The sequence below is a fragment of the Diadema antillarum genome, unplaced genomic scaffold (genome assembly GCF_040938485.1).
Source record: "Diadema antillarum isolate AM-2024a unplaced genomic scaffold, OU_Dant_1.0 seq00001543_RagTag, whole genome shotgun sequence".
Lineage (NCBI taxonomy): Eukaryota > Metazoa > Echinodermata > Echinoidea > Diadematoida > Diadematidae > Diadema > Diadema antillarum.
In genome coordinates, this window is record NW_027272273.1 from 137690 (window position 1) to 162317 (window position 24628).

General features: G+C 40.0%; 1 protein-coding gene across 1 annotated transcript in view; it reads right to left on the reverse strand.

Moving 5' to 3' along the window:
- Positions 1 to 451: 451 nt before the first annotated feature.
- Positions 452 to 24628, reverse strand: part of LOC139710578 (ubiquitin carboxyl-terminal hydrolase 48-like) — a 32275-nt gene continuing 8098 nt past the window's right edge. The window contains 16 exon segments of the mRNA XM_071622502.1: positions 452 to 480; positions 716 to 893; positions 1534 to 1668; positions 3786 to 3982; positions 5579 to 5694; positions 6883 to 7058; positions 7450 to 7566; positions 8332 to 8456; positions 9199 to 9294; positions 10415 to 10623; positions 11709 to 11869; positions 13627 to 13796; positions 14288 to 14482; positions 21135 to 21239; positions 22484 to 22666; positions 24340 to 24422. Of these exon segments, the coding sequence (XP_071478603.1) occupies positions 452 to 480; positions 716 to 893; positions 1534 to 1668; positions 3786 to 3982; positions 5579 to 5694; positions 6883 to 7058; positions 7450 to 7566; positions 8332 to 8456; positions 9199 to 9294; positions 10415 to 10623; positions 11709 to 11869; positions 13627 to 13796; positions 14288 to 14482; positions 21135 to 21239; positions 22484 to 22666; positions 24340 to 24422 (2275 nt within the window).

Genomic DNA, 24628 nt, shown 5'->3' on the forward strand with positions numbered 1-24628 from the left:
AACAAAACCTGGTAGAGCCATACGACTATACTCATCCCCCTGATTTGCTGTGCATTCCACATGCTCATGAATCTCAGTAACATTAATATCCTATTCTACACAATATACTTTCATAACCTGTATTACAGACTTACGTTATGAACACTCACAAGAAAAAAACAAACAAACAAATGCATAAAAGTGCACTGACCTTTGAACCCTGCCTCTGGAACTGATGATGCTGTAATCAAAAGGGAATACACTGCATTAGCACTAATGTATAATATTACATGATACTTTCAGTGTGTAGCATATACACTCATATATCTGATTTCAATTGTTAAATCTTGCCAAATTTTCACAATGCTATCTCAACAGACATAGCTTCACCCCACTCACTAATTCAGATTCATTTCATGTCATTCTTATCATTTTTTTTTTTTTTTTTTTTTTTTGGGGGGGGGGAGTATTTCTAATAATGGACCTCACTTAATCTCTTGACTTTGGGAAAAAGATTAAAAAAAACAACAACATACAAATACTTACACATATATGAACTGAACCTGGAAGGGTAGGTGAAGAAGAAATACACATTAAAAACAAATGTATCTATCATTGTTGTGTTTGCTTCCAAAGTGGGATAATAATGCCACATGTAGCTAAACTTTGAACTTCGATGCATATTGAGAATGTGATATGTTGCCATTGACAACAGGCCAATAATCATTAGTCTCACCTCGGACAATTTCATCCATGGCAAGGGGGTCCTCACAGATGGGACTGTCCACGACGAGGGTGATGAGAGACTCAGGGGTGATGCCAAGGTGGCCCAAGGTGGCCTCATTTTCTAGCAGGGCCTTCCCCCGGTACAGTAGGGTCTGGTCAAAGGGTGCTACGCTGAAGGCATGCATCACCTTGGTGGAAAAATACACAGGTAGCATCTATTGAGGGTGTCGGCACAGACAGCTTGAGGAAGTGTAGGGAAACCTTCTTATAAACAAGGTCCCCAGGAGCGGCAACTTTACATGTACCTCAGTATGACCGCTACCTCATTGCAAATGTCCTAAAATAAAGAGACCAACTAAATACAGTAATGTATAAGTAGAAATTTTCATGCATTTTACATGACACAAAACAAGTGCAAAAATGAAAGCCAGGATGAATTACCGGTCATATGGTCCATTGTTTGATGTTACATGATTATCTCTTCACCAATGATACTATAATGGTATTGTTATTCATACGATAACACATTCTTGTTTCATCTCTTATCACTGGAAATTGACATATTCAATCAAAATTAATTCACCTTCTCAATATAGGTTCTAACTTTTACCCTATTTCAAATCATCCCTAATTGTAAGATGAACATGTATTCATTATGCCTACAGCGATCCAGTGGGGTTAAGGTACAGGCATCATAATGAAACTAAGATGAAAATTAATGACCATGCTATTAGGCTTACCCCTGCTTGCCTATGTCTGGTGGTTTGTGGCCGACAAGAGAGGGGTATGTTTGATAAGAGACCCATGGTTGAGGGAATCCCTTCTCACCTTAATCTTGAGTTCCTTGAGGGTGTTAGTGGAGGAGACGATGATCTCCTTCTCGCCCCTCACCCTCCGGTGTCGGGTACTCCTCCTGGATGAGGCTGAACCATCCAGCTCCATCTTCTGTCTCTTGGCAGACACCTGCTCAAGAAGATCACAAGGTGGTGAAGACAAGATTCATGAATACCAGTCAGTGCCTCGATTTGTACACCTGACTCAGTCGATGGCTTGCCAACTTCTTATGACCATATTTTTCTCTTACATAAAACCACGTAAAAACCAATTGATAAATAGCAATATGCCATATTACACTGAAAGCGTCATATGCAATTCCATTCCTCAATATATTTACATCACAGCAAAGCTTGTAATTTTTTCCACAACTTTGCTGTACTGCATTTCTAGCGTAAACGCTTCAATAAAGGGATACATGGCTTTGAAAAACAGAGTGTTTTCTAAAAGCACTCATGCATTGTGGTCTCACTGGGGATTTATATCCTGGTGCACAAAAGAGTTCACTGGTGATTTTCTCCATGATGAGGAATAACAAGGCAAGTGCCATAATGTGTCTCGCCCATTCGCGTACAAGAAATTGTACGCGAATGGGATATAACAGACAAAAAAAGAGATATAACAGATAAAAAGAGATATAAAAGGGTAAAAATTTCTAGCAAAAAAGATATGTGCCATAAAAACTGAACATTGGGCCCTTAAAGTTTGTTGACCCCTGCCTGTGACATTTGACCTTGTGGTGACCATCCACTCCCCAAGGGAAATCTTCCATCCAAGTTTGGTCACAAACGGACCTACATGTATGGATCAAAAGTTATGACCCATAATAGAAACGCGCCATAAAAACTTAACATTGGGCTCTAAAAGTTCGTTGACCCCTGCTTGTGACCTTTGACCTTGTGGTGATCATCCACTCCCCAAGGGACATCTACCATCCAAGTTTAGTCACACACGGAACTATGGATCAAAAGTTATGACCCATAATAGAAACGCGCCATAAAAACTTAACATTGGGCCCTAAAGTTCATTGACCCCTGCCTGTGAGCTTTGACCTTTAGGTGACCTTCATATATGTGACCCTGCACCTCAAAACAAACAAAAAGTCGCCATACATGAATTTTTAGTTAAGACCATATTCTGAAAGAACAGACTTTAAGCTTTAAAATGATGTATAACTCAAACCAAATGGACGCTCCTAACCTATCTAAATATTGGAAAGAAAGCACAAACTCGGGAAAAGTGTGAACTGAGAAAAGAGGCTCTGAAGTACAATGTCTATTCAAGCGGTTAATCTTGACCAAACTGTGCTGGCTGTGCGATGAATGGGACAAAAAGAGGAAGTAAACCACCAGAGTAACAACAATGAAGGGATTATCAAATTAACCTGAAATTAAGCATGCCTCATTAACACATTCTGTCCATAATTAATGCCAAATTTCAAAGCAGTAGCATTATCTTTTCAAAAGTCATTAGAGTTGAAAGTGAAGAGTGTGGACAAGGTTTTTCAGAAATGAAAAAGGGATTCTAAAGACACACAAAATCACACTATTCTACCAAAATGTTCGAGATAAACTGCTAAAAAAACACACTTTCCTGCCCGCTTTATGATACCAAATTTTAGCATAATGTAAAAGAAGACCCGCTCTTTCAGAAAATATGAAAAAGTCAAGTTCGGCTAGGTTGACCCATTTCACTTATTTTCAGTCCTCACGCAAAATCAGTGTGTGCGACTTTATGTTCGTTTTGAGGTGCACTGTCACATATGGTAAATGTGAAACTTTGTATGACCCCTCTTCCCTCGAAGTTTGATTGCAATTGAAGCCCAGAGTAAAGAGTTATTGAAGTTTTTGTAGCGTTACGGACAAACGACAGACGACGGACGGACGGACGGACGGACGGACGGACAGACGGACGACGGACGGACAGACGTCGCAGGCGATCCCTTAGTCTTCCCTCATCTCCGGTGGGCTCGACAAAAACTGAAGAATGTGACAGGCTCATGTCTCACTTTAGTCACTCGATCTTTGACTAACCCTGAAAGCTTTCCTACATCTCATCACCTAAATCCTTTTGTCATATTTAGCTCTCTTACCAAATTTGCTGTAAGTATCAGCCACAACTTTAAGATTTTGTGATGACAAAAATGTATACATAAAGACACACGAGAACAAGACAAAGACAAACAGGCAACCCCCAAATTGTAATGCCTACAGGTAGAGCTGTAGAGATTGAAACTGAGAACTCGCCTCATTGAAATCTGGATCTTTGTTCTCCTGGTCACTGGTGGCACCGATGGCTGCCTCCGTTAACAGATTGAGCGTGGCCTTGGGGCTGTCCCCAAAGTCTGGGGCCAGTTTGCGGATGTAGACCTTGACTCCGGAGTACAGGAACCGCGCCTCGTGCTCTGCCTCTTGCCTCTCTCTGGAGCACGTTGGGCAGACCTCTGTGACAAACACATCGAGACACCAAGCATTAACATCTGTGGTTACTAAGCCCCTTCTTGCTACAATAACAAACACAATAGGGTCCATGTACTGCATAGATGAAACTAGTGAGATGAACAGAGTGACCTTTGCTATATACAGTCAAACCTGCCTTAGCGGCCACCTGTCTAATGCAGCCACCTGTCTAATGCGGCCACATGTCTATAGTGGCCACTGAAAAATCCCCCGAGAGAAAAGCCCTGTTAATGACCCTGTGTATGGCAGCCACAAATTTTGTTTCCCGCTGTAGATTTTAACCTGTGTATAGCGGCCACAGAGCCGATAATTCAACATGTTTTTTCTGCTTTGTAGCCTTGTCAGTCATTCATGGGCAACATTCAGTGATTGCTATCGCTGCATTCATCACTCATTCAGTCATAATAATGCACTAGTGTTAAGCTTTCTTCACGACTGTACACATGCTACTGTGCAACAATTTCATAAACACTGGCATTGTTCAACACTTGAAACACACCTATATGCGTACACACATGCATGTACGTGTAAGGACTTATAGATGTATACAACGATGATACATGTATATGTAGGCAATAACCACAAAGTTGGATAACCTGTCTACAGCGGCCACCTGTCTACATAACGGCCACCTTTTTGTCTCCCTTGGGTGGCCGCTATAGACAGGTTTGACTATAGACATATACAAACAGAATCAACCCAACGGAAATTTTCCAACTTGCTACACAACAGATTACAAGAGGACATCAACTAAAAATTCAGAAGCAACATATGAGTCAACGTCAGGAAGAACTCGTTCAGCAAAAGGGTCATCCAAGATTGGAATAATCTCCCTCCTTCAGCAGTATATTATGCAACATCACTCAACAATTTAACAAACAGAGCTACAGTTATTTCTGGGTTAATAAGGGCGAATAGCCCCCTTACCCTTGCTGCATTACATTTTACCTGTTACACTACCAAGATGGATGTGCAGCTTTTCAGTAAGTTCAGTATATACGTTATGTGAACCATACTTTCCACTGCATCTCTACCAGTCTTCCAGCAAAACTTTGCGGGGCACTGTAATGCAACATGAACACTCCTTGATGAAGAATGATGTCTATCAAGTCTCAATAAAAACCATTAATCAATTATGCAAACTCTGCTGAAAACTGAAAGGGGCAGAGTTATTTTTTATGTATGTGTGAGGTTGCGATCAGTTGATGCCCTACATGTGACTATTGGGAAAAATTTAAAGATCAAAACCAAGATACACCAGATTAGTTTACTTATTGGAGTCACATGTCCGACAGTTAAATGACATATGTCAAAATAGCTTCAATTTGTATGAGAAATTTCCTGCTGAACATGCTTCCACTCATCTATCCTACACCTGACTTCAGAAGCCATTGCAAGCTTGGGAAAACAAGGCCTGATTATACTTCCATTCATGAAGTAATTGCTTATGAACAGGCAGTCAATGCAATCAATTATTTCAAGCAATCAATTATTTCACGGAAATGCTTCTGACTTCATCCCTAAAAGCAATGAAAGCAAAGTAATAATGACCGAACAGAAATATGATTTACAATGAATACCTGGTTCTGAGATAAAGCATGGTCCATCGGCAACTACTTTCCATATCCTGATTGGCTGGTCAACGACGAAGGTTGTACTAAGGACCGCCCACTCTACAGGCCATACCAAGGCAACACTAGTATGTGTAGAGACAAAAAGCACCTGTTGGTCTATATATGCACTCCATTATGTCGTACATTCATTTCTCCCAGGAACTCAATAATTGGTACATATACCTGGTATCAAATCTCACATACAAAATGCTAAGATCAAAGTATGTACATTTATGATCAAAATCTCTTCAACTGTATGGTCATAAAGAACTTCTCATGACAACAGCAAACATGTCACATCACCAAAGCCTATTGTGCTTGAATGAGATTTTCATCTGACTATAAGCATGTAAGTGGAAAGGGGGAAGTGATTTGAAACTCATTATTACAGTTAACATTTTTAATAGGTCATGTGCACACAATCTCACATAAGAACAACAGAGTGAATAAGCCTATTTAGTTTTGCATGTTTCATATCATTAAGTTCTGGTGAAAATTATTGCCAACTGGTTTTGCACGCAGTGTTTGGGGACAATGTACACTGAACAAATGCTCAGCTTTTGCAATCATAAAGAGTAGTAATTTCCTTTCCACCATGTGAGTAATGGGAAGGGATGGGTATTATTGAAATGATATTGGCTGCTTTTGAAGAGGAACATTGGAATATATTGCTCTAGCTAGGACCGCACTGTACAAATCAAAGATGAGTGCCATATGGTTCTAATGAGGGCAAAATAATTCTGGCCGGTGTATCAACTAATAATGCCAGCCAATATCATCATCCTTTTACACATTATTTATCCCTAAGATGATTTTCCATTAGGATAAATCTTTGTTGTTGAAGGCAAAACTTTTAGCTGTTGGTGATTACAACATATTGACCGTGCTGTACAAACACAGTAAGTTCATTCAGATAAAGCAGTGAGTCTGCACATTTAACACAGGATTATATGGGACTTCTTGTGTATGTAATCGCAAATGATAATTTACTATAAAAAAAAAAAGAAAAAAGCTTGCATTCCTGACAAGTTGATTTCATGTGCACCAGGTTCTGTTAAGGATGGGATGTATAGAGTATTAGGGCCCTCTGTTCTTGTAAAGTTTGATACCAGAAAAACAACAAATTTTCACAGAAGAAAGGCATTCTCAGTATGGCCTGTGTGTAATCTATCCAATTCTAGAAATAACAAAAATGGTTGGTGAACAAAGTATGCATTAGCATTTCACTGCTAAGATGATTCATATGAAAAATGATACTATATGTCTCTTACCCTGACGTTTCGTCCACTGGTGTGATCATGCTGGGGTCAAATGTCAGACCGCCATGTGAACAGAGGAAAGCGCTATTGTTGATGCTAGTGAGTATTTCAGATTTGACCGGATGACGGAGGAAGCTCCTCCAGGCTTCTACGAAAGCGTGTGGTACAACGTACGCCTCGGTTGATTCCTGTATCAAACACATTCAGAGAGTAGCTTTACAGTATGGATGATGCACATGGGTAACCCCCACACATTTTAGCAGCGCTGTGAAGAAAGTGAAGTACACTTGAATCACTCCATGCAGTGAGATCATTGACTAATTCTTGGGTGTTCTCTTATTGTTAAACATTCATAGGGGCAATGACGAGTACTTTTTAGTCATTCATTTAAATGCTGAGTGACAAAGATCAGGAAATGCTCGTGAAAGCAAGTTTGGTATTCTCACACAATTGCTATTGTATTTTGTCCTCATGCCCTGTTGATATCACCTTTTTGCCCTATACCCTCCCCCCACCAAAAAAACCCCAAGACAACAACAGCTGCTCAGTGGAAGACAGAAGCAAAGATGTCAGACTTACTCCTTTCTTCCACGTGGGACGAGCTCGGCCATGAAAGAGTTGTGGGAGGGACCTTTTCTGCTCCGTAGCCAACTCGCACTTCCTCCGTGCCTGCTCAGCATCCTCTGCATCTGCCATCTGATGATGATGATGATGATGATTATGGTGATGATGATGATGATGATGACGACAATGACAATGACGATGACGATTATAACGATGACAAAACAAATAATAATGTTGGCATGGACAATTATTGAAGATAAAATACATGATAACAGCAAGCATTATGATAAGGGAGATGAAGACGAGAGATGACGTCAGGGATGTTGATCATAAAACAATGAAAATGACCAAAATTTCACAATTTAGTTCATTTTGCATTCATATAATCAGCTGCATGCCACCCAACCTTGAGTATCAAAGCAACATAACCATGAAAAAAAAAAAAATTTAGGAAAAGTCTTCATTAGTACAGCAATGAGTTAATCCTTTTTAAGTTATAAGATAATGATCACTAAACATGACATATTTTATGGTTGTAAAATTACAATAATAGTATGAAATGACAGTAAGGCGAGCACATCTTGCACTAGTTTCACATTTCTGTCCATATACTGCTCACCAGCAATGATACATAATCAGACATTTTCACCTGATATAAAATACACTAACAATCAAATATTTGATATAGTCAAGTCTGGACACAGAAGTGACACAAAAGTAAGCTGTACAATGAAGGGCTCAGATGATGTCTATAGGAAATAAATTACTGTTCCACATGAACCAGGAAAGACAGCAGGAAAAAGCAGACCAAAGACTGACACACATAACATAAATAGGAAATAATCCTGTTAGAAAATGACACACAATTTGCAAAGGAAGACTGGAGAGCATCTTCACCTGACACTGCATGCATGGCTGAACATCAGCCTGGAACTCGGCGCAGTCAGGAAAGTACTTGTGAAGGACAGTCCAGACAGCCTTTGGGACCAGCCGTCTAAAAGTCACATCAGTACTCAGGTTTCCTAAAGTGTGATGAACAAAGGATTTAATTTTTTTTAATTGCTTCATTACTTATCTGTCAGCATACACAAAACCAGTTCATTGCAAGACCAGGGCATTTGACTTCCACTGATATGTGGTGGTTTGTGGCGAGGTCCTAATCCCTCAGATGCACTTGTTTGTTTGCATATATCATATTTCTTTATTTCTTATTTCTCCAGGAGCAAAGTTCTGTAAACTATTACATAAAATGAATCATTCACTTTGAAACACAATCAAATAATTGCACAGTAAGTCTCCATTGAAGATAAGAGGTTTGTATGTTTTCTGTCTAGCTGTCATGTTGTGATTGACATACCATGACTACTGTACTGCACAGTAAGTCTCCATTGAAGATGAGAGGTTTGCATGTTTTTTATATAGCAATCAAGTTGTGACTGACATACCATGACTGCACAGTAAGATGTCATTGAAGATAAGGGGTTTGCATGTTTTCTATGTCACAATCATGATGTGATTGACATACCATGACTGCACAGTAAGATGTCATTGAGATAAGGGGTTTGCATGTTTTCTATGTCACAATCATGATGTGATTGACATACCATGACTGCACAGTAAGATGTCATTGAAGATAAGGGGTTTGCATGTTTTCTATGTCACAATCATGTTGTGATTGACATACCATGACTGCACAGTAAGATGTCATTGAAGATAAGGGGTTTGCATGTTTTCTATGTCACAATCATGTTGTGACTGACATACCATGTCTGCACAGTAAGTCTCCGTTAAAGATGAGAGGTTTGTCATCTTCTTCTTCATCTCTTTCTCCATGGTTTGACTCATTCAGGTTTACACCATCTAATTGGACACAGAGTGAATTTGTGAGGGAAACAAGAGTGTAATGGGATTTAAAAGCTTTAAAAGGATAGGAATGGTTGCATTATAACTCTAATGGAACAAACACAAGCTTAACTCATTGAAGACCAGTCTTGGGTATACTATGCCAGGCATCTATGGGAAATGTGTCTTATATTAAAATCAGCTGATCCTTAATGGTTTCAAAAAGAATGTACATGGCGGAGGGTTGATATGTCACTTTGGGATGAAATGTGATAGTCAAGCTTTTATGCATATGATATAATGAAACAACCAGGGAGGCATTTCATGAAGGAACTTGTCGGATAGAATATCTGACAAGTCAATTATATCCGACAAGTTTTGAGAAATTCTTTAGTCTGATTGGCTGATTTCTCTGAACTTGTCAGATATAATTGACTTGTCGGACATTTTATCCGACAAGTTCCTTCATGAAACGCCCCCCAGGTTTTGGTGTTACATTTAAATTTACATATATGATACACTATATGCACCCTGCGCTGGAGAGGACAACACATAGATGTCTTGATTATCTTTGCGGAAATATTTAGTAACAGTTACAACATCCCAAGTGGAAAACTTAGTTTCATCAAAAGGATTTCTTGCTTCGTTATTTTCATTCAGTAAAAGAGAATAGGTTGTTCCTTTTGTTTTTAATGCCCTGCCTTCTGTTTCTGTACATCATTTTCTTTTCAATCCTAGCCCTCTCAGTTATTGAATTATCATCAATCAGCACTGGTTTTTAAAATTTTTCCTTTACTGTATGTTTTTTAAAGGAGGGGTTTGTTGCTGTCTGATAAGACCTTGTATCTCAAATATTGGTGAAAAATCACTTTTTGGGATCAACTGTCAGATAATCAGTTATGTCCTGTCCACATCCTAGCCGTCTTACCCCCAAAATAAAGTCACCACTGCATGCCAAAGGAAAAGTGATCCCATTTGTTATAGCGCTTTGGCTGCCATGTTTTATGGCTCTCCTGAACGTCTGACATTTTTGAGATACGAGGTTTGTCGTCCAAACAGTAATTTACAGATTTTTGACCTGGATCAGTACTACAGCATGATGAAGAAATCAACATAGCAAGAGATAATAAACCAGCACATTAATTAGTACCTTTTGCGTCTGTCTCCCCATTCTGTATGGCACAGTGATGATTGCCAGTGTCCATCTCATCCTTTCCTTCATTCTTTCTCTCTTCTCCTCCTCCTCCTCCTCCTCCTCCTCCTCCATCAAACTGAGACTCTTCCCTCTCTAGAACCATCCTCTTCCACTGCCTCAGAGAGTCCTTGCCGACCCAGAAACCATCCTCACTGTGATGTGGTACAAGATCCAGGAAAGAAAGGAATGCAGGGTCAGAAAACTGACAGAAAGCTTTGGAGAAGACCAGGGCCCCATTACAGAAAAGATGTTAGGATAACAACTCTTGCTGGAATGGCAACTTCCAATAGCAATAGCCAATCAGGAAGCTGGATTCTTGTCATTACTATGACAATTGCCATTCCAGCAAGAGTTGCTATCATATCAACTTTTTATGAAATGGGGCCCTGATCATTGATCCTGATTTTATCTTATAAAGTTGCAAAAATCGGAGAACATTACAAAGACTTATTGACTGCATCTATTTGGTTTTCAAAAAAAAAAAGAAGAAAAATTCTTCTTACTCGTAGGAAAAGGAGACTAGGGGGGTGTTTCATAAAGCTGTTCGTAAAGTTACGAACGACTTACGAGTGACTGGTAATCAGTTCTTGTGCTGAATAATGGAAATTCTGATAAGTATAGCACATCAGGGGCCCCGTCGCATAAAACTTACCATTGAATTTCAATGGTAACTACCGTCAAAATTAGGCGTCACAGCCAATGATCAGCATCAAAGGATTGTAAAATTTACCGTTAATTTGAAGACTTACCGCTAGAAAGGAGCGGTAAGTCCAGCGCTAAGGGTTTTATGCAACAGGGCCCAGAACTGATCACCAGTCGCTCGTAAGTTGTTCGTAACTTTACGAACAGCTTTATGAAACACCCCCCTGAGGTGTTCAAATGGAGAAGCTGTTCTACTGCTCATATGAGAAAAAGAAAAAAAGAAGAAATCAAATCAATAAATTTATTTGATATTCTGGCATGCACACAACTATGGAGAGAGTCAGGAAGATTGTTTCATGGTGCAATATCTCTGAAAAAATTGGGACGTTCCCTAAACAAAAATCACAGAGGAAGTTTATCTACATAAATTACCTACTCTTCATGAATTGCAGACTAACAGATGAAACAATACATTAAGGCAAACAGCTTTTGACACTTGATAACTCATGAAAGGATGAATGCAGGCAACTAAAATCTGACTTTTGACCACATTGACTGATGAAACTGGTAAAAGGATGCAAACCCGGCAGCTAACCTTTGACATTTGACCTTGGTGACATCAGTGACAAACTTGTGGTCGGTGGCAAGCTGGGCCTGGATGCGCATGACACGACACCGCTGCTTGATACAGGTCAGACACAAGCTGGTCTGGGTTAGCCTCGGTCCCCCACCATACTTCATGAAGAGAAGGTTTGCCTGAAATATGTAGTCAATTAGGAAACAGGTCTATTTGAATTCATAATCATATTGCTTACATAGAACCATGGTATAGATTACCACAGTGATGATGTCACAGTCTTTTTGTTACAGCTTGGGTTGGAGCCATGTGTGCGCATAATCACTCAGGCCAGATGAGGTTGTTTAGAATAAGTTTCCATGGCGATGACTGGCTATGACTTCACAGTTTAGTATTCTATAAGATCATGATATCATGGTTGAGAGAAGTTTGAATGCTGACTTGCTAGTAAGATTTTTATGAAATTAAGAAATTAAGTCAGACTTCATTGAACTAGAGATGCAAAGATTGCATGGGAATTGTAACAATGCTCTTTGCACCTAAATTCAAATATTCTGCAAGCACAAATGAAAATGAAAAGCGCAGGAAGACTTTGAAAATAATCCCTGAAAACTACACACTTTTGAGAATGATTTGAGACCTTTTGCCAGCGCTGAATAATTATTGTTGTATTTTCACTGGCCGTAGCGATGGTATGTTTTCACTGGGGATAAAGTGCTTCCAAATGGATGGTCTCCTTTTCTTTCTTCATTCCAACATCATATTATGAAGAGAAATAATAAAAAATTCCACTCAAAACACATCATATATCACTGCATTAGGGCTTTGACACCACTATGACACACACTTGGACCACGTCATGGTAAAATCATTTGTGCATTATAGGACCTCTTTCATTTGCTAGCTGGTAGTTAGAATGTATCTTGACAGTTTATTGTCGCTGGGATGACAAGACCTTGTATCTCAAATTTTGGTGAAAATTACTTTTTTAGATTAATGTTCAGACAATCAGTTAGGTGATGTCCTGTTCAAATGCCGGCTGTCTTATCCCAAAATGTAACCACCACAGCATGTCAAAGGCTCTCCCATTTAATATAGTGCTTTGGCTGCCATAATTTTTTTGCTCTTGAGTCTCCTGAACATTTGAAATTTTGTAGATACAAGGTCTTGTTGCCCCAGCGATGTTATGTCATCCCCACTTCATGCAGAGAAGAAGAGAGATAACCTGATATACAGTCACACCTGCCTTAGCGGCCACCTGTATATAGCGGCCACCTGTCTATGGCGGCCACTGAAAAATCCCCCCCCCCCCCCCCCCCCCCCCCCCCCCGAGAGAAAAGCCCAATTAAAGACCCTGCATGTAGCGGCCACCTGTCTAACGCAGCCAGCGGCCACAAATTTTGTTTCCCCGCGGTAGATTTTAACCCGTCTACAGCAGCCACAGAGCTGATAATTCAGTGCATTTTTCTGCTTTTAGTAGCCATGCCAGTCATTCATGGGCAACGTTCAGTGATTGCTGCATTCATTGCTGCATTCATCGCTCATTCAGTATCAAGTTTTCTTCACGACTGTGCACATGCTACTGTGCAATAATAATTATTTCAAGAACACCGGCATTGTTCAATGCATGAAACACACATGTGCATACGTACACACATACATGTACATGTAAGTACCCGGAACTTATAGATGTATACAATGATGATACATGTACATGTAGCCGTAGGCAATGCACACAAAGTTGGATAACCTGTCTATAGCGGCCACCTGTCTATAATGGCCACTTTTTTCATCTCCCTCGGGTGGCCACTATAGACAGGTTTGACTGTATAAAAGAGGACTATCAACATGTGGCCATCCTTATGCAGTCCACTAACAGTCACTGCATGAATTTATAGAGAGTCCCTCACAGTGTCCAGACCACTCTGAGACTCACGGCCTGAGAACTGATCCTCTTCAGGTGTTTGACCTGATCAGGGTCCAGCCGGCCGTGCCTGCAGCAGAACCTGGTGTTGTCGATGGGGTGCTGCTTGGCTGTGGAGGAATGACTCTCCTCACTCAGCCATTTCTTCAGCCACTCTGTTGCTATCCACTCAAAGCCATCCCCTGACCACAGACAAGGCAAAGAAGGGGAAGGAAAATATTGACTTTAATGTAAACAAATATTCTCTGCTGAGGAAAAGCCGTCAAAGCGTGTTTTATCATAACTGCAGGATAGAGCAGTAAATGTAATTTCAACATACTGACAAAGAGTAGATATTCATGCCATTTATTTATTTCTTTTTTTCATGCAACTGTCAGTTTTAGTGAAATCCAACCATATATAACTGGATGAATCATTTTTTTTTTTTTTTTTTTTTTTTTTTGGGGGGGGGGCACTGCTTTCAACATCTCATATAAAATATTTGAGGTCTTTTTCCCCCTCTAGTTCAGCAAAGTGCAAACTTGGTGAAACTTCCTCATCAGGAAATATTTCTCATATCTTGGAAATCTGCTATAATATGAAATTACTTCTGAAGAACAAGAGAATAAGATGTCAGTTTTGATATATTGCAACCAGAGAAGCTGCCACCACTGTGAGGGAGTCCTAGGCTCACCGTCTGTAGGAGGCATCTGCTGGTAAATGTTCCTGATCTCCTGCTGTGTGGATCTCCCACACTTCACACTCTCAGTCCGCATGGCTGTCATCTCCTCCAGCCAGCCCTCGAAGCGGACGTTGTCGCGGTTGATGAGCTCCCGCAGGTACCTCGGCAGGCTCCCCAGATCCAACTTGGGCTGGTCCACACCATTCTCTACGTGGGAGAGATCAATGCCATGAGAAAGATGCGACAAGCAATATGAATTTTGTCTGTTCTCTCTATACTTCCCAACCTACTCCGAATATACGCCGAATATTTCGCAAGGTTTTTATTTTTGCGAATTTTGCAAGTCGGGTGCTATTCGCGAAATTAAAGACACACCAAAATATTGACTTTGATCCTGATGTGAATGTGACATACGCATGTACACTTCTCCGTTCAGTACAGGACTCCACGATCGCGAACTTAACCACTCGCGTAATCGTCGGGAATTCCCGATTCGCGAAAATTTAGACTCGTGAAATATATGGCGTATACAGTATTACATGATTCAAAGTGACTTCAAGCTCTCCTGAGGTCTAAAAACCATGCAAGTGATTATGTCAGACCCTATCAGATCACCGTGTTTCAGAAGCAAAGATTGCATGAGTATTCCATCACCTAGAGCACACCTCCCAACCTTTCTGACTGAAAAAATAAGGATGCTTTGGGTCAAAAGTAGGAAAGAAAGAGCAGTTCCCATAGAAGTGAAATATTATAGTAAAATTTGTAGTAAAATTATCAAGAAAAATAGGAAACTCCCACTGAAACAAGAGCTGGCAACGGTCAACATTCAGATTCTTTCCTCCAAATTCAGAATGGTTGGGAAGTCTGCCTTTAGGACTCATCATGCTGAATGAATATACAGTGTCCCCTTCAAAAGAAAAGAAATAACATAAATAACTAGAAATGTCGCTATGGCGACTGGTATGCCTCCGCCATAATGCATGAATCTCCTAATTGGTCTATAGTACATGCGGACAATGTGTGATTACATTTTCACAAAATTGGCAAAATATCAAAATGACATGTTTGTCACAAATGTGTTGAATGTTCCACCTTCCTTGACCTAGGTTTAATTGGATGAATGGGAGAGCATGTATTTGGGGAATTTTAGGACTTTTACTTGACTTTGACCCTTTCATAAGTTTATGCATTGAGTAACTTTCAAGGTACGAAGGAAAAGTGCAATTTCTGTATTGAATAGTAAATTGTTACCATTTTCATCTGGCCTTTGACCCTTGACCTAAAATTCATAAGAGAATAACTGTCAGGCAGAACATGCATAAATATGTACTAAGTTTCAAGATAACTTTAGCCACTTCCAAGATATGGAGGAAGAAGTAAAGTTCAGCACTTTCACTTGATTTTTGACCTTTGACCTTTTTGGCAAAAAAAAAAAAACCTTCCAAGGGAATCTCTATTGGGTTATACATGCATACACACACACACACACACACACACACACACACAAAGTAATAATAATCCTGCAGGCATTACATTAATATGAGGGAAATAGTGAAATTTTGAAGTGTTGCCCTTGACCTTTGACCCCACATTTCCCTAGATAATCACTGCCAGTCAGTACATGCATATATATACTATGTTCCATGAAGATACCTTGAACCATTTCCAAAATATGGAGAAAAAAGTGAAAATTTCACATTTTTTTTGACCTTTTGACCTTTGACCTCATGACCCACATTTTCATCAGAGAATCTTAATTGGGTAATACATGTATACACTAAGTTTCAAAATAATATCTGTAGGCATTGCATAGACGTGGGGGAAATAGTGAAATTTTGAGCATTTGACCTTGACCTTTTGACCTTAGATCTTGAGCATGTGCGCCCAAAAGTTGATAGACACAACTTCATCCCCTAATACACATACATGCCAAGTTCCATTAGGTTACCTCAAAAGGTTTTTTAGTTACGCTGTCCACAAAATTCATTACAGACGGACAGACGGACTGAAGGACGGACAACCCAAAAACATAATGCCTCCGGCACCACTTCGTGGCGGAGGCATAAAAATGGATCCATGAGGCACTATCTGAATAACATATCATCATGGATAATTGCGAGGCTATCTTTTAAAACACCATCTGCAACATTTAGTGATGTTGAGACAAGTATAAGTCAATAGTCATGGGATGGACAATGTGTGGCCTGGTTCTAGGAACACTACCCCCTGGAAAACCACCCCCCGGATAACTACCACCCGGATTATTACCCCCCAGGAAAATTCCTCCCTGGGGCAACTACCCCCCGGACAACTACCCTCCAAGGGCAATTACCCTCCAGGGTAATTACCCCCTAGGACAACTACCCCCCCGGACAACTACCCTCCTAGGGCAATCACCCCCCAGGGCAATTCCCCCTTAGGAAAACTACCCCCTGGATAACTACCCCTCGGATAACTACCCCTGGATAACTACCCCCTCGGATAACTACCCCCTGGATAACTACCTCCCGGAGAACTACCCCCTGGGTAACTACCCCCCGGAGAACTACCCTCTGGATAACTACCCCCCGGAGAACTACCCCCTGGGTAACTACCCCCCCCCCCCCACCCGGATAACTACCCCCTGGATAACTACCCCCCGGATAATTACCCCCGGGTAATTACCCCCCGGATAATTACCCCCCGGATAATTACCCCCCGGATAATTACCCCCCGGATAATTACCCTCCGGATAACTACCCCCCCCCCCCCCAATAATTACCACCAGGATAATTATCCCCAGGTTAACTACCTCCTCCTCCGATGACTAGACCCCTGATAACTTCCACCCGATAACTACCCCCTCCGATAACTTCCCATGGATGATTACCCGGATAAGTAGGCCTACAACTCCCCCTCCCCTATATAACTATCAAAAGGAAAATTACCCCCAGGACAGTGCACCACGTCAATTACCCCCCGGATAACTACCTCCCGGGTCATTGCCCCCCCCCCCCCCAACTCTTACTTTTAATAAAAAGAATATCATTACTACAGGAAACGAAGTTCTTTGTATCATTTGCCAGGAATCACGGAGATGCCATACTGATACGTCATCTTACGAAAACAACAACGTAAGGATTTACGATTTGTATCGTTTGCATTTAGGACGATTTATGTACAAGCTTAATTTCTCCCTTCTGTATTTTGACTCTATGTTCATCAAAAACGAAACTGTCCCTGCATATCCTACCCGGTAATCCAGTAAATGTCAAAGCCTTTAACCAAAACTATTTTCGCTAAATCTGTATTTTCTCTTACTGTTCCGAAATTTCGGATTTCTCTTGATAGTAGTATAAAAGAAGTTTTAAGTCTGAATGCCTTTACCATTGAACTAAAGACATTTTGAAGAAATGTTACACTTCACTTTTTGCAATATTTTTTTTTAACCACAATCGTCTATCGTTTACCACAACTCCATGTAACACTTCTTTATTTTGAGGAGCTTATATCTCATGCCTCATGTGCCCTGGTTTGACCCATCATCTTCCTCTTCCCTCTCGCTTTTCTCTGTCCATGTACCGTGAAGGTAGTCTATTCCTGTCATTCATTACTCACCTTTCCTCTTTCTCTCATTACAAGGGATTTATCTCGTGTGTGTTCATGTGCAGTGCACTCCCGTTATGACGAAATGCTCAGGACCGGCAGGTTTTTTTTTTCTTCGTTTTAACGAAATTTCGTTATAACCGAACAAATATGATATGCAATGTATAACGAAAAGAAGGAAACCACGCATAAAAAAAAAATTGTTTGTTGAATCGTCATCATACGCTGGAAAGCTATGTGAAATGGGAGAGTACCTTTTTAATTTCGTTTAAATATTACATTTTAAAAAGAGCATAAAGTTGTTTGTGGTGTCACACGTGTAGACAATGACGGTGTAGGATTTGGTTACAGTTCGCTATTCTAAATGTTCTTTTCTTACTTAAGTACGTCACTCCGAAGGCTCCTTATTGCGAAGTTTCGCCATTCCCGGGATTCCGATGGTTTGTTTATCTGAAGGTTCGCATTTCCGAAAAATCATTATTCCGAAAGTTCATAATTTAGATTGAAATAATATATTGTTCATTTTCCGAAGGTTCGTTGATCTGAAAATGAAATGAGGTTCGTCATTTTGAATTTTAATTGTAAATCAAAAAAAAAAAATTAGAAAGGTTCACTATTCAGAAAGTCCGTTGTTCCGAAGGCTTTTTCATCCGAAAATGAAATAAGGTTCGTTATTCCAAAGAAAGTTTGTTAATGAAAAAAAAAAGACGAGAAAGGTTAGTTATTTCGAAGATTTCTTTATCTTAAGACGATTATAAGGATTGCAATTCTTAAGTTTTGTGAGTCTACTCACCTTTTTCCACCATGGATTAACGATTCTTTTTGTAATGTTCCGATTAACGAACGTTTTTAATTCCTATCATTTTCGGACTAACGAACTGTATAAGAATAAGAATAAGAACCATATTTTATTATCGGATTAATGAACCTTTGGAATAACGCCAAAATGTGCTTAATATTTCATTTCCAAACTATTACGGACATTTAGTTGTATCAGAATCTGTGTGTTTTGTATTAAAGGACTTCGGAACAATGAAGCAAACCTTATCTGAATTCAGATTATTGTATTACAATAACGCAAGTTCCCCTCGGAAACTGTGCGTGATACATGGAGTGAACATACAATGATGTGAAGCGTTCGCTCATGCATGCAGAGACGCTATAAAAATGCTTGTTCCGCTACGCATTTTCGAATGCGATCCGCATTTCGTTGTAACGGAGCACATTTCTTTCGTTTTTCTTTGTCAGTGGCGCTCAGAAAAGACTTCGTGATAACGAAAATTTTGTTCTAACCGTCTTCGTTGTAAGCGAATTTTGTACCATAGACTTTAATGGCAATAATTTTGGGACCAGAAGTTTTGCTTCGTTATAACGAAATTTCGTTATAACCGTGTTCGTTGTAACGGGAGTACACTGTATCTTTATTTGTGTTCTTCGTCTCTGTCTTAATTTGCTTTCTTTACATTGTTTCATCAATTTTGTAAGTGTTTTACTATTATACTGTTAAAGCTCATTTTAGAATTGCCCTACTGCATCATTGGGCATTAACAACTAGTATATCAAGGGTGCGGGAAGAGATTGTCACATCCTTGTTATGATCACCGCAGAGCATTACCTCCCTTGACAATTACTCTTTATTAGAATTAGGCTCCAAACAATCACCCCTCTTGCAATAACTCCTCCCCCCAGAAAATTACATCTCTCATTGTCATTTTCGAACAACGTTTGCTATTTGAATTAATAAAAAAACAACATTTTTTCATATCGTCTGGTTTTGGTCGAGACCTAACTTCAGATTTTTAACATCTTTTGGGTGAGATAATTAGAAACCCCTTACAAAATATTAAAGAGCATGTTATTCCAAGAAGGATTCAAGTTTTTGTGAAGAGGAAAATACATGTAGTCTTAAAATGGCCGGGATAAAACAGAGCAGCCCTATATGTAAAAAGGATTCTGTCAACTACAACTCTCTAGATCTATTCAAAAAGAGGGTGCAGGACAAAAGACTTCGTTAACAACTAGAGATGTTTTGTAAAAAAAATAAAAATAAAATAGAAAATACTGTTAAACTCATGATATTTTACTCTTTCTAATCAGACTAGCTTACATTTGAACTGGATTTCTCCTTAAAGTGTCGAGAACATTTAATTTGGAAACTAGCACAATTCTACTTGTATGTAAAATAAGCTGTAATTTTACTCAAATGACAGATTAGGGCACCGTTTGATAAAAGTTGCCAGTTATGACATCTTGTCAGTCTCTAATAATTTCAATAAAACCATGGGTTCTGCTTGATTAATAAGCTCGAGTCACTGACTTGTTACCATGGACCTGCTTTGATCGACCTACAACGATTGGTAATTGTGTGGAACTGACAGCTTGTCAGGACTGATAACTTTAATAAAACCGTGCCTGGATCCTATCAGAAACTATAGATTTATATCGAAGGGTCCCTCGCTAATGTTAAGGGAATATGAATTACAGTGAAATCAACTCTCCTTTTCTTATGTTTATCGTCTAATGTGTTATAATGGTAGAAAATGACAAGCCAATAGAGTAAATGATGACAGTGTAAGAGAAAGGTGCATTAATGTAGGGCCGACATGAGCTTAGTCTTCTGATATGGTGTATGAACTTATGGAAAAATTACAACGGGTGTATGGAAACTTTCGGGGGGGGGGGGGGGGGGGAGGAAGGGTTGTCCAGTTGGTAATTATCAGGAGGGGGCGGGGGGGGGGGGGGTTTCGGGGTATGGTAAGGGGGGGGGGGGGGGGGGTATCTCGGGATGGTAATCCGGGTGGTAGTTATCCTGGGGGTAGTTATCCGGGGGGTAGTTATCCGGGGGGTAGTTCTCCGGGGGGTAGTTATCCAGGGGGTAGTTATCCGGGTGGTAGTTATCTGGGGGGTAGTTATCCGGGGGGTAGTCATCCAGGGGGTAATTACCCAGGGGGTAGTTATCCAGGGGGTAGATGTCCTAGGGGTAATTGCCCTTGGGGGTAGTTGCCCTAGGAGGGTAGATGACCGGATGGTAGTTGTCCAAGGGGGTAATGGCCCTGGAGGGTGATTGCCCTAGGAGGGTAGTTGTCCGGGGGGTAGTTGCCCTAGGGGGGAATAGACCTGGGGGGTAATTATCCGGGTGGTAGTTATCCGGAGGGTAGTTGCCCAGGGTGGTAAGTGCCCGGATACGGTGTGGCCTTTTGTGATGTGTCTTTGGATTTGAATAGGGAAAGATGAAAAAAAAGGCAATATCATGGAGCTAGCTAGATTTCCTTACCTTGCTGTGGTCCTGGTCTGAGTGTGTAGACCAGCATATAAGCATTCTTTGACGCATGGCTTCCTTTGGGTACCTTGGGACGTCTCCCCTCCTTCTGACCTGCAGCTGTCAAACAGATCATGTATCATTAGGAAGATGTGAATCAGTGGTCACTAGCTGACAGGGTGAGATCATTGGTAATACAGGAGTTTACTGTGTCTGTTGTCTAGATACTTGCACCCCGACTGCTGGATTTTTTTCAGGTTGTTAAGAACCAGAAGTGCTTAAGAAAATAGTGTCTTGGTATGAACAATAAACAATATCAAATATGACATGTCAGATATTAAATGCTTTATGCACTTTCTGTAGAACAGGACAGACTGAAGACAAGTAACTTTATGGAGTCCCCAGGTAAGTTGGTGAGATTTGGTAACTCCATCCATGATTACAACATTATCTCAGATACCATTTGTACAACATCTACAAAGTTTGGTCAAAGTGTGTACTCGTACGAATTTGTTAAAGTTTTGTAACTTATTCTGTTTATTGACTGCTTGTGTGTTTGTTCCTTGCTTGATGTGTTCGTTTGTCTTAAAGGTAGGGAATCCCATTTGCACGCCTTAAATGAAGAGTTGTATAAATACAGTGGTATGTTGAAGAGAATATCATTTTAGAAACTCCCATAAAGTATTGAAAGTGGAAGGTAACATTTAGAACATTTTTTTGACGGTTAGATTTTGAATTGAATTGTTTTCGGGGCTCACCGTAAATTCCAGTACATTACTAGGCTACCTTTGCAGACCCATGTACTACATGTGTGTCCATCATGTATATTTTGTGAAGAAAGTTCATCAACACTTACAAACATTTCTATATACATTCTTACCACACACTCTATATGTTATTACATCAGCTCTTGTACTTTTAGATTTGTGTTTCTAGATCACAAATACAGAAGAATGCAACAAAAAGGCTTAAGTGTGGCTGACACACAGAACTACTGAGTAGTTGAGTTTTGTGCATTATTCAAATTTCAGATAACTGTTGACTTCCAAATTTCTAAGCAGTGGCCTAAACAAGTCCCCTGAGGTTCATATTTAATGTTTTGCTGCATTTTGGGAGGTCTGTAAAAGGCATCCCCTACCTTTAACATTTCCACAATATGCAGTGATATATTTGAAGTTACATTTCCTGGAGCTCTGGGCAGTGAATGCCAATTTACAGAGATTCTTGAAAATTGTTTTGTCTCTTTGTAGTGAGTTTTTAAAATCGTAGACTACTCCATACTGACTACTCCAAAGCAATACACCAAATCCTGCCTGGTAAGCATGGAAATACAAGAACTACTTCTTTCATTCCTGACAACTCACCAAGCTCATCCTCTGAGCCAAGCTTCAGATTCTTTCCCTCCATCTTCTGGATCTCCTCATCATTAAACTTGAACCACGCCCCACTGTCGCCATGGCTACGGATGTGGGCGATGTAGTGTCCAGAGTACGCAGTGGGGCCTCGGTGTATTAACACGGCCTGCAGGTCATAGACTGTCTGCTTCTCTGAGAATGTTAAGCAATGTGTCGGTGGCTTTATATTTGGTTTTCTGCTAAAGGATACATCCATCAGAGACTTAACTTTTCATCAAATACTAGCCTGACTTTCAATCTTCACTTTAAAAAGAGGTAAAATAAAAATGTTGTTCAAGAGAAGGAGTGCTATATTGGCAAGACATATGATAATCAAACACATAGAAATGCCAGCTCCTAAACAAGGCAAATATGAACTAGAAATGTCGCTATGGCGACTGGTATGCCTCCGCCATAATGCATGATTCTCCTAATAGGTCTATAGTACATGTGGACAATGTGTGATTACATTTTCACAAAATTGGCAAAATATTAAAATGACATGTTTGTCACAAATGTATTGAATGTTTACTTTCCTTGACCTATGTTTAATTGGATGAAAAGGAGAGCATGTATTTGGGGATTTAAGAACTTTAACTTGACTTTGACCCTTTCATAAGTTTATGCACTGAGTAATTTTCAAGGTATGGAGAAAAAGTGCAATTTCTGTATTGAACAGTAAATTGTTATCATTTTCATCTGGTCTTTGATTTATAAGAGAATCACTGTCAGGCAGAATATACATAAATGTGTACTAAGTTTCAAGATAACTTGAGCCACTTCCGAGATATGGAGAAAGAAGTAAGTTCAGCACTTTCACTTGATCTTTGACCTTTTGACCTTTAACCTTCTTGGCAAAAAAAAAAAAAATCCCAGAGAATCTCTATTGGGTTATACATGCAAACATCAAGTTTAAAAAAAATAATCCTGCTGGCATTGCATAAATATAAGGAAAATAGTAAAATTTTGAAGTATTTCCCTTGACCTTTGACCCCTGACCTTTGACCCCATGAACCCTAAATTCCCTAGATAACCACTGCCAGTCAGTACATGCATATATACTATGTTCCATGAAGATACCTTGAACAATTTCCAAGATACAGAGAAAAAAGTGAAATTTTAACAGTGTACTTGACCTTTTGACCTTTGACCTTTTGACCTCATGACCCCAAACTTTCACCAGAGAATCTTGATTGGGTAATACATGTTTACACTAAGTTTCAAGAAAATATCTTCAGGCATTGCATAGATATGGGGGAAATAGTGAAATCTTAAGCATTTGACCTTGACCTTTTGACCTTTGACCTTGAGCATGTGCACCCAAAAGTTGATAGGCACAACTTCACCCCCTAATACACATACATGCCAAGTTTCATTAGGATACCTCAAAAGGTTTTGGTAGTTATCCTGTCCACAAAATTCATTACGGACGGACGGACGGACGGAAGGACGGACGGACGGAAGGACGGACGGACGGAAGGACGGACGGACGGACGGACGGACGGACAACCCGAAAACATAATGCCTCCGGCACCACTTCGTGGCGGAGGCATAAAAATGTATTTCTCTGACGAAAGACACACTGATCAGTTACAGAGGAAAATGAAGTAGATGCAATATGATGTTGCAGGATGTATGATTTTAAAAATTGAAATATTAGGGAACATGGCATGGATTTCAATGAGTACTCTGTACCCTACTTCGGCCACTGTAAAATTGTCCATAAAAATTCTCATAACCTAGTCCAATTCTCTTGTCACATAACTCTCATGAGAGATAAGTTTAAAGATATAGATCTCCAGAAAGAAAGTGGTCTTGACTGATACCTCTTCTGGGCAGATGTTTGGACATGTCCAGCTCCTCAGGGAATTGGAGGAAGTTGTTGAGTTTCTTCTTGGTCCCACTGTGCCTGCCATGACCAATCAAAGAACATGCAATACCAAGGATCACATCAGAAAACAGGAATAGTATCGCTACAATCATTCTTCACCTTGAATTTTGGGTGTTTCCTCTCAAGACCTTGCATGTAATACAGCTACAAATGTTGCCATTTTTGTCATTTAATACTTTATTCTGTTTAGGTGCCTTATTACTGAAGAGTACATTCAGCAATGT